The following is a 16007-nucleotide window of genomic DNA, read 5'->3' as shown; positions in this document are numbered from 1 at the left end:
AACAGAGATACCATCATCCTGACTCATATTAGGGTGGGTTTTTTGAATCAGATTGCTTTTGAACTTTATATCAACAACATCACACAGCATACTCTTGTCTGCTTCCTTCCCTTTACGTTGTTTGTGACGCCCGTCCTGGTTGTGAGTAGCAGTGGCTTGTTCATTCCCACTGCAGAGGAGGCTAGAGCCTTGTTTGGAACCGTTCCATGACAGCTGACAGCCACCTCCCCTTCTGCAAACTGGAGCCCCAAGTGGACAACCCCAAGGCTGCCCTTGGTGGTCCTAAAATACAAATCAGACCCTCCTGGGGCTCCCCCCTCCAAAAGGTCCAAACCCCTCCCCATGGCCTCCTGCCACTCCAGGCCCCCGGGGCCGCCGGGCTCCAGCCTGCTCAGCCCTCTCACCCTTGCCCTCCCTCTGCCCCAGGCTGCTCTTCTCCCCATCACCTGCCCACTCCTCACTGGGACCAAACCCAGCACTGCTTCTTAGGGAGGGGTCCTGTGATAGCAGGGCTTTGCACCCAGAAGCCACCACAGGCCCCCTACATGGAAGGTGTTCAGGAAATTGTCCCCTGCGGGCCCGGGAGCCGCAGGTGTGCTCTGCCCCCGCATGTCTGCTCTCAGAGAGGAAGAGGTAGCAGGAGAGGATGCCCTGCCTGCCTTCCCCAGAACCCTCCCCGGCACTGGGCTATGCACTTTCTCCCCGCTCAGCAAGTCTGGTCTGCTTTCAGCTGCCAGGTGCAAGGCCCTGTGCTGAACAGGTACCCCTCCCACCCTCACATGAGCACCCCCACACCATCTGATGGAGGCAGAAGCCAAGGCTGAGAGGACAAGGCCTCTGGCCACTGTCAGAGAGCCAGCGAGCAGCTGCCAAGGCCCAACAGCAGAGCCCGGGGTGAGCCCCAGCCCCCTCCTCCTCCCCATCCCACCAGGAGCATCCCCACCTCCCACAGAGGGTCCACCCCACACAAGCCATCGGTGCCCCCAGCTGCCTCTCAATCACGGCCTCTGAGCCCATGGCGGTGCCCAGCTGCCTGGTGTGCGGGTGAGGGCTGCTCCTGACACGGACTGATACCTCTGGCCCCAGGGTGGGGAGGGGCCAGACCCAAGCAGCTGGCAGTGGCCAGCACACGATCTGGCACACGATCCAGCACCACCAGTGCCCACACTGGTTCACTGCCAGGGGAGAGAAGTCCCCGCCCCGTGCCAGCACCAACCGGCAGCAGAAGCCCCAGGACTAAGATGCAACGGAGGCCACTCCTGCCCACGGTCTGGGGAAGGAGCTAAGACGCAGGGACAGAGACTGTAGTGTCCTGACATGAGGGCCCACAGTGGGTAGAGAAGGCAAAAGAGTCCAGGGACGTCTTCCCAGAGGAGGCAACTCTTGGGCTGAGCAGGAGTTCAGCCAAGTGAAGCAGTGGGGGAAGGGAGCTTGAGGTCGAGGTAACTGCAGAAGCAAACAACTAGAAGAGTGAGGCATGGTGGAAGCAAGGGGGGCACCAGGAGAGGCAGGGGCCTCCCACCCACTGAGGGGCCCCTGGCTTCCACCCGCCTGTCCCCAGCAGAGTCTGACACCGGGGCCCTCCACCTCAAGTGAGGGGGCTACTGTCGGCCTGTCAGAGTGGGTCCTAAAGCTGGCTGTGGAGAGGCAGACCTCACCCCCCGCCCCCAGCCCAGGCCCTCCTGGGGAGAGTGCCCCAGACTGCACTGGCTCAGGGCCAAGCACGCCAAGGTGGGGCAGGTTCAAAGCAGTAGGGGCAAAAAAAAGCACTGGGGACCCTGTGCTCCATCAAGATAACAGTCCTCTTAGACAGTAAGTGTGCTCCTGGCCCATTCCCACCCCTCTGAAGGGCAGAGAGTCCCATGGCGAAAATGCCCTCTCCCCACAGCACCCCACAGAATCACAGGAGAGGGAGACAGCACCCCAGAGTCAGTCCTGGCTCACAGAGAAGTACCAGCTGCCATGGGACAGGTGGGGGATCGGGGGGAGCTGAGGTGCGCCACCCAGCCCACCGCTGTGACTCAGCCCCGGGACGGGAGGATGGACCACAGTGTGTACTGTGCTTCTAGCATGTCCCAGAAGCCAAGCTGGACATTTAACAGGCATTATCTCACCGTGTCCTCCCAAGAACAGGCAGGCACCACCAGGCCCCTTGGTAAGATCTAAGGGATTAAGTTCCTTGCCCAAGGTCACACAGGGAGCAAGAAGCAGGACGGAACGTCCTTCCCAGTCCTACGGCCAGGGCAGGGCACCAGCCGGACCAACTAGGCAGCGAGTCCTCCATCAGAGCTGCCTCCTCCCAACTGCTGAACCATGTTGGCTGGAGGGGGCTGCTGGCTGGCGGCTCTCGGTTGACATCTGGGCAGGGTCAGGGGTCAGCGGCTCCAAGCCTGCATGTGAGAGCTATTCCAAGCCCAAGGTCTTGGAATAGCCCTAAACAGACACCACTAGCAGGCACACTGGGCAGTTTCAGGTCTCACCAAGGCCACCACTGGCTCAGTGTGACCTACAGAGAGCCAGAGGCCCAGGGGACGACAGACCTCAGGTCACAGAGCACATCTGAAGCGATGGGGGCTGGCCTGGTGTGCCCATGACCAGAAGCACTTGCCAGACAAGTTGGATAATGGAGACACCTCCCATTGCCCCCACCCGGGTCTCTTTCTGAGCAAGTCTGATGTTTCTCCCCTGCTCAAACCTCACTGTAGCTGTCTGGCAGGTGAAGATAAACCTCCCCTGGCTGTCAGGGTGTTAGACTGCCCATCCCCAGCAACAGGCAGGTGACTGCAGGGTCACCACACGGCAGTCACCAGACTGCACACACACAGTGCCCAGGCTCCTGAGACATGAGAGCAGGCAACTAGCAGCCGTCACAAGGCTCAGCACGGCTTCCCAAATGTGAGTCGGGACTTCCGGGTACTGAGCAAGCAGAGTTCAAGGGCACTCACGGAGCTCAGACACACGATGTCATTGCTGCTGAGAACCTGTGGCCAGAGTGGCTCCCAGGACAGAGCTCAACAGGAGGAACAAGCCTCAGGGAATAGCCTCGGCTCCACAGAACCAGATCACCTCGGGTCAGGCTCTGCCACTGTTAGGCTGGCAGACAGGTGGCAGGGCCTGCCAGGGTGGCATCTGCCAAAGGTACGGCCAGCTGGCGGCAAAGGCCAGGTCCAAGGAGCAGACGTCAAGGACAGGCCCAGGCTGGGCAGCTTCAGGCTTCACCACGGGCACTAGCAGCACAGTTTGACCCCACAGGGACCCAGCGGCTGGCCTGGTGCCCCCCTGGCTGCCTGCAGTGGCCTCTGCGGCTTGCCAGCAGGACTTTTCTCCAAGGCTGCCTGTCTCCTCAGCCTGCACGCGGAAGGCATTCCACAGGGGCCCCAGGGACCAGGCAGGACCTGGTAAAATGAGGGAGGCAGACTATGGCGGAGATCCAGAGGTGTGCAGTGGGGTCAGGAGCCCAGAGCGGGCATCCCGCAGAGAAGGCAGCTGCAAAGCCCCTGGGGCCAAACGCTGCCATGTGCACTGCTGCCAGATACCCAATTTAAAAGAAACCGAAAGTCTAGATTTTTATTCTGTCAAAAACTACTAGAGCACAGTATGGGGCAGCAAAATCCTCGCTACATTTGTGCGCCCAGTGAACCTCCATCTTCTGGCAGCCACTAAGCACTAGGTGTGGTGCCAGGGGCATCAGGACCAGGAAACCCACCTGTCCACTCTGCCTGCCAACCTTCTCTCCAGGCTGCCCGCTCTTCTCCCTCTGCCTGTCACCGCGAAGCCGTGCCGGCAAAACCCACCCAGCCAACTCCCACTGTCCCTTACAGGGTGCTGGTCAGGCCCCCCTGCCTCTTCTCCACTCAGCAGCCAAGAGCCATCCTCCTAATGGGCAAACTAGGCCACACTGCCCCTGCCCCTCAGCTGGGCCCCCAAGGCCAGGAGGGGTCCAGCCTGGCCACCCCCCATCTTCATTTGCACCAGTCCCTCCCTACCGCACTGGCCGCCAGTCTCCTGAGAGGACTTGCTAGAAGGTATATCAACGCCTCCCTCTCGCTCCCTCCCCTGGCACCACCAGCACATGCATGGGCCAGGCCACAGGACTCGTGCCAGTGGGGCACAGAGACCTCTCGGGATGTTTGGGATTCTTCTTGCCTGAAGGATAGATTGGCTCAGAGCTGGAAGCCTGCACCCAGCCTGCCCTGAGAGACTAATGCCCGACCTGCTGCCTCCCAACTCACCAGACTTGGCTGGGACGTCTGCCTCCCTCCCAGGACCCCTGGGAAAGCCTCCCAGATGCCATGTGGATGCATGTGCCTGGAGGGCCCCCAAGCAGGGACCTTGGCAAACGCCCATGTGCCCCTGGGTCAGCCTGTGCCTGGCCCCAGATGCACGGGAGTGATTTCAGCTTCACCCCCACCTGTGGCCCTAGGGCCCCTTTGTCTCAGGATCTAGCTTGATGCCTCAAAAGTATTCAAATCTGGACTTTCCTGCACCACCCCACCCAATAAAAAGAACCTTCAAACGTCTGGGGCATCCCATGGGGCTGTAGCTGCTTCCAGCCCTCTGCCACCAAGGCAAGGCAGGACTTTGGAGCTAGGCCTACCCAGTTTAAATCACAGCCCTGCCACTCCCTAGCTGAGAGAAATGGGCCCATCGCTTCAGCTCTCCTGAGTCCAGTGTCCTCATCAGCTCATGGAGTGGTTCCAGGGCTCAACTGATCACACGTCCGAGGTGCTCAGCAGGTCCCTAGCATCCAGGAAGTGCACATCAAGGCAGTTTAAACCCTAATGATAAAAAGGTTATCTTCCAAATTACATTACCAGCTGGGTGACGTCTGGCATATGGCTTCACCTCTCTGGCTTCAGCGCCCCCCAACCCCCCGGCCCCATGGCCAAGAGGATTAATGGATATACCACTTGCAAAACCCTGGCACAGAGCCTGGGCCCTCGGAACACGGTAGCTGTGAGGATTATGGTTTGTAAGGAGGCCTCAAAAAGATGAGGCTGGGGAACAGTGCAACATACCACCTGTTCTACCTGCTCAAATTGGGTCAGGCTAGAGCTGTGTACCCGGCTGTTGCCATGGCACCCAACACAAGGAAACACTCCAGCTAGGAAGGCGGGTGCTGCAGGGGTGGGGCCTCAGGCCTGCTTTACTCAGACAACACCTATGCGGCCACCAGCAGTCTCTGGGCCATCCCAGGGATCCCTGGGGTTGGGAAGAGTATGCTACTGGATCTGGGCCAAGGTCTAAGCAGGTGTCATCACCCCTGACCCTACCCCAACTCCAAAACAACGGGGCCTTAGCCATCTGGAGGGGTGGGCTGTGCGGCGAGGCTCCCAGGCTGCAGAACAGGATGGGCGGGATGGGCGTGGAGGAGGTAGGAGCCCAGGAACCCCTATCTCCTGGGCAAAAGCCAAAGCAGCTCTAAAGCAGCCTCAGGTCCCAATGTCCCTATGTGCTCCCTCCAGCCACACCTGCCCAGCAGCTGACAGGTACCCAGAGCCCACTAAGTGCCCAGCCTTGGGGGCTCAATGTCAGCTCCTTCCTCCACAACCCTGTCAGGTTTCAACCAGGATGAGGGCTGGGAAAGGCTGTTTGGGCTCAGCTGGGTTCAGGGAATCTATGGCCCCTTGCCAGGAGGGAAGAAGGGGAGGCAAAGGTGAAATCCACTGTGGGCCGAAACCTGGAACTTTCCAGACTTTCCCAGATGAGGGGGCAGGTTTAGGGCAATGGAAAGGCGGACAGGTAGGGTGACAGTGGCCCCCGTGCCTGGGAGGAGGCCTCAGTCTGGGGCTAGATACAGATTCCTCAGTGGGATCTAAGACCCTGTTCCACCCGTAGCTCACGTGCGGGCCCTCTGCTGACTCTGGCTGGTCCCTCCAAGAAATGGGAGGCCTGGGGCCTGGACCCCTCTGCCATAGTAACCACAACCACTGCAACAATTTGCCTGAGCCAGATGTGGCACAGCCGTTATCCATTCTCCTCACAACTCTGGGGGCAGGTGTGACTTCTCCCATTTCACAGACAAGGAAACGAAGGCTCAAAGGTGGAACAGGATAGTGGTTAAAAGCACACCCTGAAGGAATCTGGGCTCTGCTGTATTAGTTCATGCAAATCACTCCCTCCCTGAGCCTCAGTTTTCACCTCTGTAAAATGGGGATAATAATCCTACAGTTCCCCCCACCCCACCTCCACCCCACTCCATGGCATAGTCCAGGAATTAAGGAAGAAGTGTTAGTAAAATGGAAAGCACCGCACCAACAGTCGCTGGTTCTTGGAATCCAAGAGGGTAGGTAACTTGCCCAAGGTCACCCAGTCAGTGAGTGGCTGACCCCAGACCCTAGCTCTGAGCACAACCTTTCCCCATAACCTTGGGCAGCTCTGTGGGTGGCCATGGGATCGGGATCACAGCCTTCCCAGGCAGCGGAGGACTGCCACCAGCCCCCACAGCAAAGGGCAGCCTTTCTCTGAATTCCTCAGATAAGCAGTTCCCGGCAGACTGGGGAGCCTCCAGGCCTGAGTGGGCCCAAGTGCAGAGAAAGGGCACCCCACCCTGTCTGCACCAGAGATTCCTAAATCTGGGTTAGGCTGTATGCCCACCCACCCCCCATCCCCTTGCCCGCATCCTCCCAGACCACCAGATTCATCCAACAGGTCTCCAAATAGGCCAAGTTCTGTTGACAACTGCCTCCTGTGAGGTCCCTGGAAAGCCACTTACTTCCTCTTTCTGGGCCTCAGTTTCTCCAACTCAGAACTGTGAGGCAGCTCCAGCTAACTGGGCCCACAAGGAGTCCTGAGGAGCAAAGGGACAGACCAGGGAAGGGAACCAGCATGTCCTAGGCACTGGGCCAGGCCCTGTACTGCATTCTATCTACTGAAACTTCTCCACAACTCTGACAGAGACCTGTATTGGGCCCAGAAAGTGACAGAGCTAGGACTTGAACCCCCATCTGTCCGACTCCAAGACACTCTTCCCCCAGCAAGCCCCAACCATGTGACCCCAGGTGGGCACAGTCAGTGGGTGCAGCTCAGGAACTCAGTCACCCTCGGCAATGAGCTGGACAGCTGGACCTGCAGGATGGGGAAGAATCCATTAGCCAAACTGGACTGAGCCTCTTTCAGAGAGAGTGGCAGCCTCCTTGACAAGGACATTTGCAATGCAAAGCAGCCCAGCCACAGCCAGAAGAGGACGGACACTAAGAGAGGGCTGGGCAGGCCAAAATCCAGCCACCTCCCTCCAGCCAGGCCGGGGGTGCCTGGGAACCTGTGGCTGGCCCAGGCTCTAAATCATATGACAGCCCAAGCAGCCAGCTGGGTGCAAGGTGGCCAGGAATACTCCTCCCCATCTCAGCCCCTCCAGGCACAAACGCTGGTGGGCTCTTTGTGCAAGTCTGAGGAATGGGCCTGTGTGCAGGGCCCCACGAGGGGGCTGAAAGAACAAACCCCCACCTATCCAGCTGGTCACCTGCAGCCCTGCACCCTGCCAGTTTCCTCAGGCCCAGACCTCCCAGATCACTCAGCCCTGCCTTGTGCAAACCTGCCCCAGACACACATAATCCCCAGGACTACCTGGGCCCACAGGGGCGCTTCCACGTGCCAAGTGGCTAGCTCTAGCTCATCATCGCCCTCCTCCCCTGCAGGCGCGGCTGCCCCAGCTCCTACCTTGACGACAGGCTGACAAAATCCCCGCCATCCAGCAGACGGACCTTGCAGAAGAGGACTCCGTTCACGAAGGGGACAGCAGTCAGCTCCTCCAGGGTGAAAGTGGTTTGGAATTTGAATTTCTTCTTCTTCATCAAGAAAGCCATGAGCGAGTTCCCTGAGTCTGAAGCCCCGAAGGCCAAAAAAGGGGGGGAAGCCAGAAATCCCCAGGATTCCTTTCCCTATACCACACCCCCTCCTCAAAACATCAGAGCCGGATCCCGCCCAGATGGTGGCGAAGGCGGCGGAGCAGGCGGGGATCTAAGTCCGGAGGGCCCAGGTCTGAGCGACCAGTCCAGTTCGCGGGCCGGCTGCCTTCACCGTCGGGGAGCCGGGGCTCGGAGCGGCTCGGAGTGGCCGGGGGCTTCACCGGCATGTAAACAGCGGGGCATGGCCCAGGAGGCAGGGGCAGGGGTGGCGGGCGGCGCGCGAGCGGCCGCGCTGGAGGGCAGCATCCCGCACCGCGGTCTCCGGGGAGCTCTGGCCGCGCTACCGGGCGCGGCTGGCGGACCGGTGAGGCCGAGGGCGGCGGGCGACCCCGCCCCCGCCCCGCTGGCGGCTGGGGGACGTGCCCTAGCCGCGCACACGCCCCCGCACCTGGGCGCCCGGCGGCCCGCGCAGGTGAGTCCGGGACGGCTGAGGGCACCCCCAGGGGGCGACCGGGAGCTCTGGGGGGCCTCTCCGGGAGGCGCGGCGGGGACAGTCCGGCCCGGGAACGGCCGGCCACGGCCCCCTCCGGGCGGACACCGGGCCCAGGCAGCCGGGGCGCCGCCTTCTCTTCAGTCCTGGGTCCCGCGCCGCGGGCCCCGGCGGAGCTGAGGCGCCTTTCCGGCCGGCCGGTGGCACCCGCCTCGCTCGCCGCCTCTGCCCAGCACCCCGCGAGCAGCAGCGCCGCCCCCTGCGCGCCGGACACGGCCGCCCGAGCCCGACGCTATGCGGCGCCGCTGGGAGAATGCTGAGGCCCAGCGCGGCCGCCCGCTGAGCAGCCGCCAAGCGCGGGAGGGGCGGGGCGCCGGCGGCCCAGCCTGCCCGCAATTGGGCGGCCTGGCGGGGCAGGCGCGGAGCGCGATTGGCGGACGGCGGCGTGGGGCGGGACTCGCGGGAGGCAGAGGGGGCTCAGGACGCTCGGATTGGTGTGCCGCGCGGCTGGACCCGCCTCCTCGGTCGGGGCGGAGCGGAGGGAAAGGGAGAGGGGCCCCGAAAAGGCAGTGGGAGGTCGCGGGGCGGGAAGCCCGGGTTGGTCCGGCAAGTAGGAGGGCGCGAGCAGAAGAAAAGAAGAAACAATGAAGAGAGGAAACAATATGAACGCTGGCTATAACGGCCCTCTAGTGTACCCCCAAACTTGAGCTCGTTAGCCACTAAATCAGGCCCAGAGGCAGTGAGTCCCATTTTTCCAAAAACACCCAGAGAGGTGGCCAGAACTAGACCAAGCAGGTCTTCCGCCTGGGAATCTCTAGTTCTGAGCACTGAGAAGGAAGTGTCTGCAAAGGCTTCGCCGAGGGAGTGACTTGGAGCAGTTCACGCAAACTGTGCTAGACCCAGCTTCTCCCCCAAGCTGCTTTCCAAGCCTTTTGTTGTCGGTTAGCTTCTTAGCTAGTTATTGCTGGTCTCTCTGACTACATTAACTGCCCTGGGTACAGAGACCGCTTCCAGAGCTTCGTACCTCCCAGACCCTGGACACACTGTAGTTCATTCATTCAGTCCCCAAATGTTAAGGGGCAATCTGCTTGAAACCAGGCTTGGACCCAGCAGTGAGCTCCTGGTGGCCCTCCCCTCTTCAGCCTCCATCTAAGCCCAAGATCAGGTGGAGGAAGGAGCAGCCAGGGACACAGGCAGCCACAAATATGGTAGATGAGAACTGTGACAGCAACTGGAGAGGCTCGCTAGAGGCAGGATGCATCCTGCCCTGAGTTAGGCAGGGGCCATGGAGAGGGAGCCTCTAGAGGCCTGGAGGACAGAGAATGTGGTACCCACAGAGGCCGTGAGTACTTCCATCTGGCTGCATTGAGATTCGAGAGAGGCAGGGGGCAAGAGCTGGAAGGCCAGTAGTGGTTGGATCTTACAGAGTCTTGTAGAGCAGAATAAGGAGGGGAGCCACTCACACATTTTGAACAGGAGGATGATCTAGACTTGTTTTTTGTTGTAAGAAGCTGGCTCTGGCAGCCTGTAGTGTGGAGGAGAGAATATGGGAAACAGGGCTGAGGGGCCTTGTGGATCCAGGCAAGAAATGATGAAGGCAGAACCTCTGAGCTGAGAGAAAATGAGGATGGATTTGAGAGGCATTTGAGAGACAGAAATGGATTGGACTTGGGGCTGAGTTAGGGCCAGACATGTAACTGAGGGCTCAGATTTCTGATTTCTTTCTGCCTCCCAGCCATAAAATGGAGTGATGACCTCTACTTCCCTCCAATTGATCCCATAATTTAGAAAACACAAGCCAGATAGGTGAAAAATAGTAAGAGCAACTCCCACTGCTATTATGTACCCCCACGTACACCTAGGGTAGCTGAGGCCTGGAGAGTTTAGATCATTGGAATGGGTCTTAAACTTGGAGCACAGGTACTAGAGGCTAAGCTATGCTACCTACTCTGTGGGGTGTGTTCTCGTCACTCATCCTAGCTGGGCCTGCTCCACAGAGGAAGAGCCCATGCCCACCTGACCCCAGGAGGGGATTTCAGAGGAGAGGACCAGCCAAGGAGGTCTCAAGGCCTGGCTGGCTCCTCAGCTATGACCACGAGTAACCCCAGACTGCTCTAACAGGAAGCAGGGTGGGCCTGGCCACCAGACTTAGCTCGGTCGGGTATTTATCTCTCTGTAGCCTCAGGGCTGGGAGCCCAGGAAGTTTCCCATTCCTCATTTCCCAGATGGTGCCTGGAGAAGGGAGAGAGCCTGGTGCCAGTTCAGGATGCTCCATTTGGGGTGAGACAAACCTGTGTTAGAATCCTGGCTCTGCTGCACATTGGCAGTTTGGCCTTGGTTTGGGACACTGAGGCTTGGGGACTCAACATAGAGTGGGGGGTCAGTGTGATATGGCTAAGACCACTTGCTCTGAAGCCGTCAGAGCAGGATTCAAAATCCAGCTGACTTAACACTGACCACTTGTGTCACACAAGCTTTGGGTGTACCTTTGCATGCATAGAAAGGAATCTTGAAGGATACACCCCAAACTTTTTTTTTTTTAATCTCTGAGTCATAGTTTTTCACCTGTAAAAGGGGAATAAGAATACCAACCTGGGGCGCTGGCTGGCTCAGTCAGTAGAGCATGAGATTCTTGATCTCAGAGCCATGAGTTCAAGCCCCACACTGGGCATAGAGCTTACTTAAAAATTAAAAAAAAAAGAAAGAAAGAGAGAGAAAGGAAGGAAGGAAGGGAGAAAAGAAAGAAAGAAAAGAAAAGAAAGAAAGAAAGAAAAGAAAGAAAGAAAAAGAAAGAAAGAATACCAACCTTTTCAGAATGTTGTGAAGACTTCAAGAGGCCACACCTGCAAATGGCTTAGGCCGGAGATCTGAGCGAGTGGTTAGAATGGAGCTCCAGGCCAGCATGTCCACACTTCTCCAGCACCCCCAAATTCCCAAGCATAGCCTGTCCTACCTTCTTGAGGCCCTGAGCAGACATAAAGAAAGCAGTACCTAACAAGATAATTCAGACAAGTGGTCTGGAGAGGGAAATCCAGGGAAATGTGAGAGAAGATGATTGGATTGGGGTTCCTGGGCTGTGTGAGGGATTATGTCAGTCCAGACCTAAATAAGGAGGACCCTTGGGACCCCTGGATGGCTTAGTTGGTTAAGCGTCTGCCTTCCGCTCAAGTTGTGATCTTAGGGTCCTGGGATCAAGTCCCGCATCGGGCTCCTTGCTCAGCAGGGGGTCTTCTTCTTCCTCTGCCTGCCCCTCCCCCTGCTTGTGTACTCGCGCTCTCTCTCTGACAAATAAATTTTTTAAAAAATCTTTAAAACAAAACAATAAGGAGGACCCAAGCATAGGAAGCTCTGGGGGCAGAGGCAGGGACTGGTGTGTTTGGGGAACTGTGTGTGACTGGAGGGGAGTGCGTAGAAGGAGCTGAGAGAGGCATGGGGTCAGGCAGGAGCCTGCTGACATGGGCTCTGTGAGCCTGGAAGGAGGTTTTTTTTTTTTTTTTTTTTTAAGATTTTATTTATTTATTTGACAGAGAGAAAGACACAGCGAGAGAGGGAACACAAGCAGGGACAGTGGGAGAGGGAGAAGCAGGCTTCCCGCGGAGCAGGGAGCCCGATGCAGGGCTCCATCCCAGGACCCTGGGATCATGACCTGAGCCGAAGGCAGACGCTTAACAACTGAGCCACCCCAAGGAGTTTAGATCCCCCCAAAGGGACACCCCTGGAGGATGTAAGCAGGTTAGTGACAAGATCCAAAATTCCTCTTTCAAAGTCCTTTCTGGCGATGTGGAGAATGGATTGGTTACCAGTGGGCAAGAACAAGGCCAGGCAGACAGGTGAGGAGCTAATACAGCCGCACCAACAGGAGACTGGTAGCTCAGACTAGCGTGGAGCCAGAGCACTGGGAAGGGGAGGGGGGACACATGGCAGAGGAAGAGCTCAGCACTTCCTGAGCAACAGTAGTAGTTTCTCAAGTAGAGCTTTTTGAATATCCCCAGGGTTCTGAATTTGACTGAATGCCACCTGGTTCCTGAAGTCGGGGTGTTAAGTGAACACAGGCACTGGAATAGGTGTGGGGACGGAGTAGAGGGAACAGAGGAATTTACTGGGACTGCGGCCTTGAGAATAGAATCACAGCTGCAGAAAATGGGAGGCCTGAGACAATCCTCACCCTTGTCTGGCCTTGGACAAACTCACGTGATGCTGTTTACCTCTCTCTCTCCCCCATTACAGCACGAGCTTCACAGGGTTAGACACCTCATCCATGGTGTCTGGATGTCCACTTCAGGACCTGCCACACAATAGACACTCCATAAATGACTGCCCAAGGGACAGATGCCCAGATGCACACATGATGTGTGTGTGTATATATGCACGTGTGCATGGATGGATGGGTAAATGGATAGATGGGTGGATGGACAGGTGGGTGGATAACTGTAGATATAGCCACATCACCTCCTACTCTAAAACTACTCAGTGTTGCCAGTAACTACCAAAATTCAGTTTGCATAATTCCTTTTTTTAAGATTTTTTTTTTTATTTATTTGACACAGAGAGCACAAGCAGAGGGAGAGAGGGGGAGAAGCAGGCTCCCTGCTGAGCAAGGAGCCCGATGTGGGACTCGATCCCAGGACCCTGGGATCATGACCTGGGCCGAAGGCAGCCGCTCAACCCACTGAGCCACCCAGGTGTCCCCATAACTCCTTTTTTAAAAAAAGATTTATTTATTTGAGAGAGAGTGCATGCACCCATGCACAGGTGCATGAGCAGCAGGAGGGGCAGAGGGAGAGAGAGAGACTGATCCTCAAGCAGACTCCCCACTGAGCGTGGGGCCCAATGCAGGACTCAACCCCAGGACCCTGAGATCATGACCTGAGCCAAAAATCAAGGGTCGGCCGCTTAACTGACTGAGCCACCTAGGCGCCCAGAGCACAATTCCTTTTAAAGTAAGTTACCCAATAGCAGCACTCACGCATGCATGCAAAGATACATATGCAAGATGGTCCCTGCACCCTCATATATTATACAAAAATATTGAAGCATCCTGATGTCTGGCAATAGGAAGAGGGAAGCCTTGAGGGCAAAACTACGTTTTGTTCTCTGCTCCATCTTTGGCACCCAGAACAGTGCCTGGTACACAACGGAGTTCAGTCAGTATTTGTCAAATGAGGGCAAGTGTCATCAGTGAGATGCCACACAGCTGCTGAGAAGGCTGTAGGAGATGTGTGTGTGCCGAGGTGGGAAATGTCCAGCCTACTGTGGCAAATCAGGTCACAGACCAGTATTAAAGAGCGAGCTTATTTTTGTCTAGAAGAATGGATACATTTATGTATGCATAGGAAAGAATCTTGAAGAATACACCCTAAATTGTTACCAGAGGCTTCCATCTGGGGAGAGAGTTTAGAGGGAAATTTTTCCTTTATTTTAATGGGTATTTGGGGTATTGTTTGTTTTTGTAATATGATGAATTTATTTTGTAATTTAGTAGTATGTCATTATAAGGATATTACAAACGAAAGCCTTGCCACATTTCTCCATCACCCTCTGGATAAAATCAATCCTTAGCCTGGCACTCAAGATGCTCTGGAACCGCTCAGCCTCTCACTGCCTGCCTCCCTCAGGCCCCTACAGCCCTGGCCCAAGATTCTGGCCTTGTCCCCTGCCCACCTGGTGATACCTACCAAGTGTCAAGCTTCAGCTCAAGCATCTTCTCCCACTCCATCCCCCCATGTCAGGCACAATACTCTCTCCCTGCTCTGTGCCCCAAGTTACCAGCCATCTGTGTGCAGACAAAACAAGAGTTCTGCTTCTGTTTGCTGTCACAATAAGTGGTGCATACCTAGCACTCACTGAAAGGGAGCCTGGGAGGGAGAGAGGTGGGAAGAGGGGAGAAAAGAAAAGAAAGGAAAAGAGACAGGGAAAGAAAGGGGAAACTGAGGTGGGATGGACAATGTCACTTGCCCAAATCCCCCTCCAGGCAGCTGCCCCGCTGGCCTGCTTTCTGTCACCTGACACGCAGTCCAGAATGCCACGCCAAGCCGCCTTCCCAGCCTTGCTTGCCAAGGGCGGCCGGTGCTGATTCACCGGTGACTGGGCTCCGATTATCTGCAGAACTGGAATGGCAGCTGAGCCACCACAGCAGCTGACCAAGCGCATATTGATTGGTGCTGGGCCCCTCGCTAATATCAGAGCTAGTCACACAAGAAGATAAAGGCCCCAAAGAACTCGCCCACGGAGATGTATCCTGCTTAAACCTCCCACAGCCAAGTCCACAAGTCTCCCCATTGACCAGTGATTCTGCCCTTTCCAACCTAAGCCTGACCATCACTCATGGAGAGAAGTCATGGTTCAGGACACGAGACCCAGAGTCAGGCAGCCTTGGGTCCTAGCCCAGGGATTACTGATCCAAAGAGAATTTACATATTTACTGTTGAAAAATGTGGCCAGGGGCGCCTGGGTGGCTCAGTCGGTTAAGCGCCTGCCTTCGGCTCAGGTCATGATCCCAGGGTCCTGGGATCGAGCCCCGCATCAGGCTCCCTGCTCAGCAAGGAGCCTGCTTCTCCCTCTGCCTCTGCCTGCCACTCTACCTACGTATGCTCTCTCTGTGTGTCAAATAAATAAATAAAATCTTAAAAAAAAAAGAAAAATGTGGCCAAACGGCCTTCCAAAATGGTTGGATCCATTTATACTCCCACCAAGAGTATAAGATAGCACCCATTCCCACATTTTCTCCATCTTTACCAATCTGTTTGATGACAAAAAAAAAAAAAAGCTATACTACTGTACATTTCTTTCACTAGAGTCTTTTTGGCAATTTTCATTTCTTCTGTAAATTGCCTGGCCTATCCTTGTTCCTTTTTACCAATTGGAGTAGTCATCTTTTTGTTATTTATTTTTGATAGCTTATTACACATTATGGATATTAACCTATGTTACACTTCAACATTAAAGTATTACCTCCGCTTAATCAATTGTCTTTAGACTTTGTTTATAGTGTTATGAAACCCCAGCTAAGAGACAGAAGTCAGCGTCCTTCAGGGGAGAGAGCCCAGGCTGGGAGTTGAGAGCCCAGGTTTTGAGTTCCACCCCTACCACTGACTCACTGTGTGACTTTGAACCAGTCCCTGATCTCTCTTTATCCGTTAAATAAGAGTATTGAATTAAATGGTGTTTGAGGACGTGTCCACCTTCACAGTCTAGACCGGCATTATTATTTTTTTTAAAGATTTTTATTTATTCGAGAGCGAGAGAGAGAGAGAGAGAGAGCACATGAGAGGGGGAAGGGTCAGAGGGAGAAGCAGACGGTCTGCCGAGCAGGGAGCCTGGTGCGGGACTCGATCCAGGGACTCCTGGATCATGACCTGAGCCGAAGGCAGTCGTTTAACCAACTGAGCCACCCAGGCGCCCCTAGACCGACATTATTAATAGAACTTTCTGCAGTGGTGGAAATGTTCCATATCTGCACTATCCAACATGATAACCACCAGCTACATGTGGCTATTGAGCACTTAAAATGTGGCTAGTGTGACTGAGGAACTGAATTTTATTTTATTTATTTTATTTTTTTTATTTATTTATGGAACTGAATTTTTTTTTTAAGATTTTTTTATTTAGGGCGCCTGGGTGGCTCAGTCGTTGGGCGTCTGCCTTCGGCTCGGGTCACGATCCCGGGGTCC

At 55.9% G+C, this 16007-nt stretch overlaps 1 protein-coding gene across 3 annotated transcripts in view; it reads right to left on the bottom strand.

Annotated features, from left to right (window-relative positions):
* EEIG1 (estrogen-induced osteoclastogenesis regulator 1) overlaps nt 1-8657 on the bottom strand; it is a 34176-nt gene extending 25519 nt beyond the window's left edge. Inside the window, exons 1-2 of one of the 3 annotated variants that reach the window (XM_073905706.1) lie at nt 7660-7754; nt 6902-7068 (exon numbers count right to left, since the gene is read on the bottom strand). Coding sequence is in view for 2 of the 3 variants with exons in the window: in XM_025888101.2 (XP_025743886.1) it covers nt 7660-7805 (146 nt within the window). In the remaining variant the exon portion in view is untranslated. Of the gene's footprint in view, nt 1-6901; nt 7069-7659 lie in introns of all 3 variants that reach the window. The other 2 variants (XM_025888101.2, XM_025888102.2) reach the window with 2 other exon arrangements.
* Between the last annotated feature and the right edge of the window lie 7350 nt (nt 8658-16007).

Source organism: Callorhinus ursinus, unplaced genomic scaffold (genome assembly GCF_003265705.2).
Source record: "Callorhinus ursinus isolate GAN/ISIS: 27379988/994484 unplaced genomic scaffold, GSC_fseal_2.0 scaffold24, whole genome shotgun sequence".
Taxonomy (NCBI): domain Eukaryota; kingdom Metazoa; phylum Chordata; class Mammalia; order Carnivora; family Otariidae; genus Callorhinus; species Callorhinus ursinus.
This window is presented reverse-complemented; position numbering and strand designations above follow the sequence as displayed.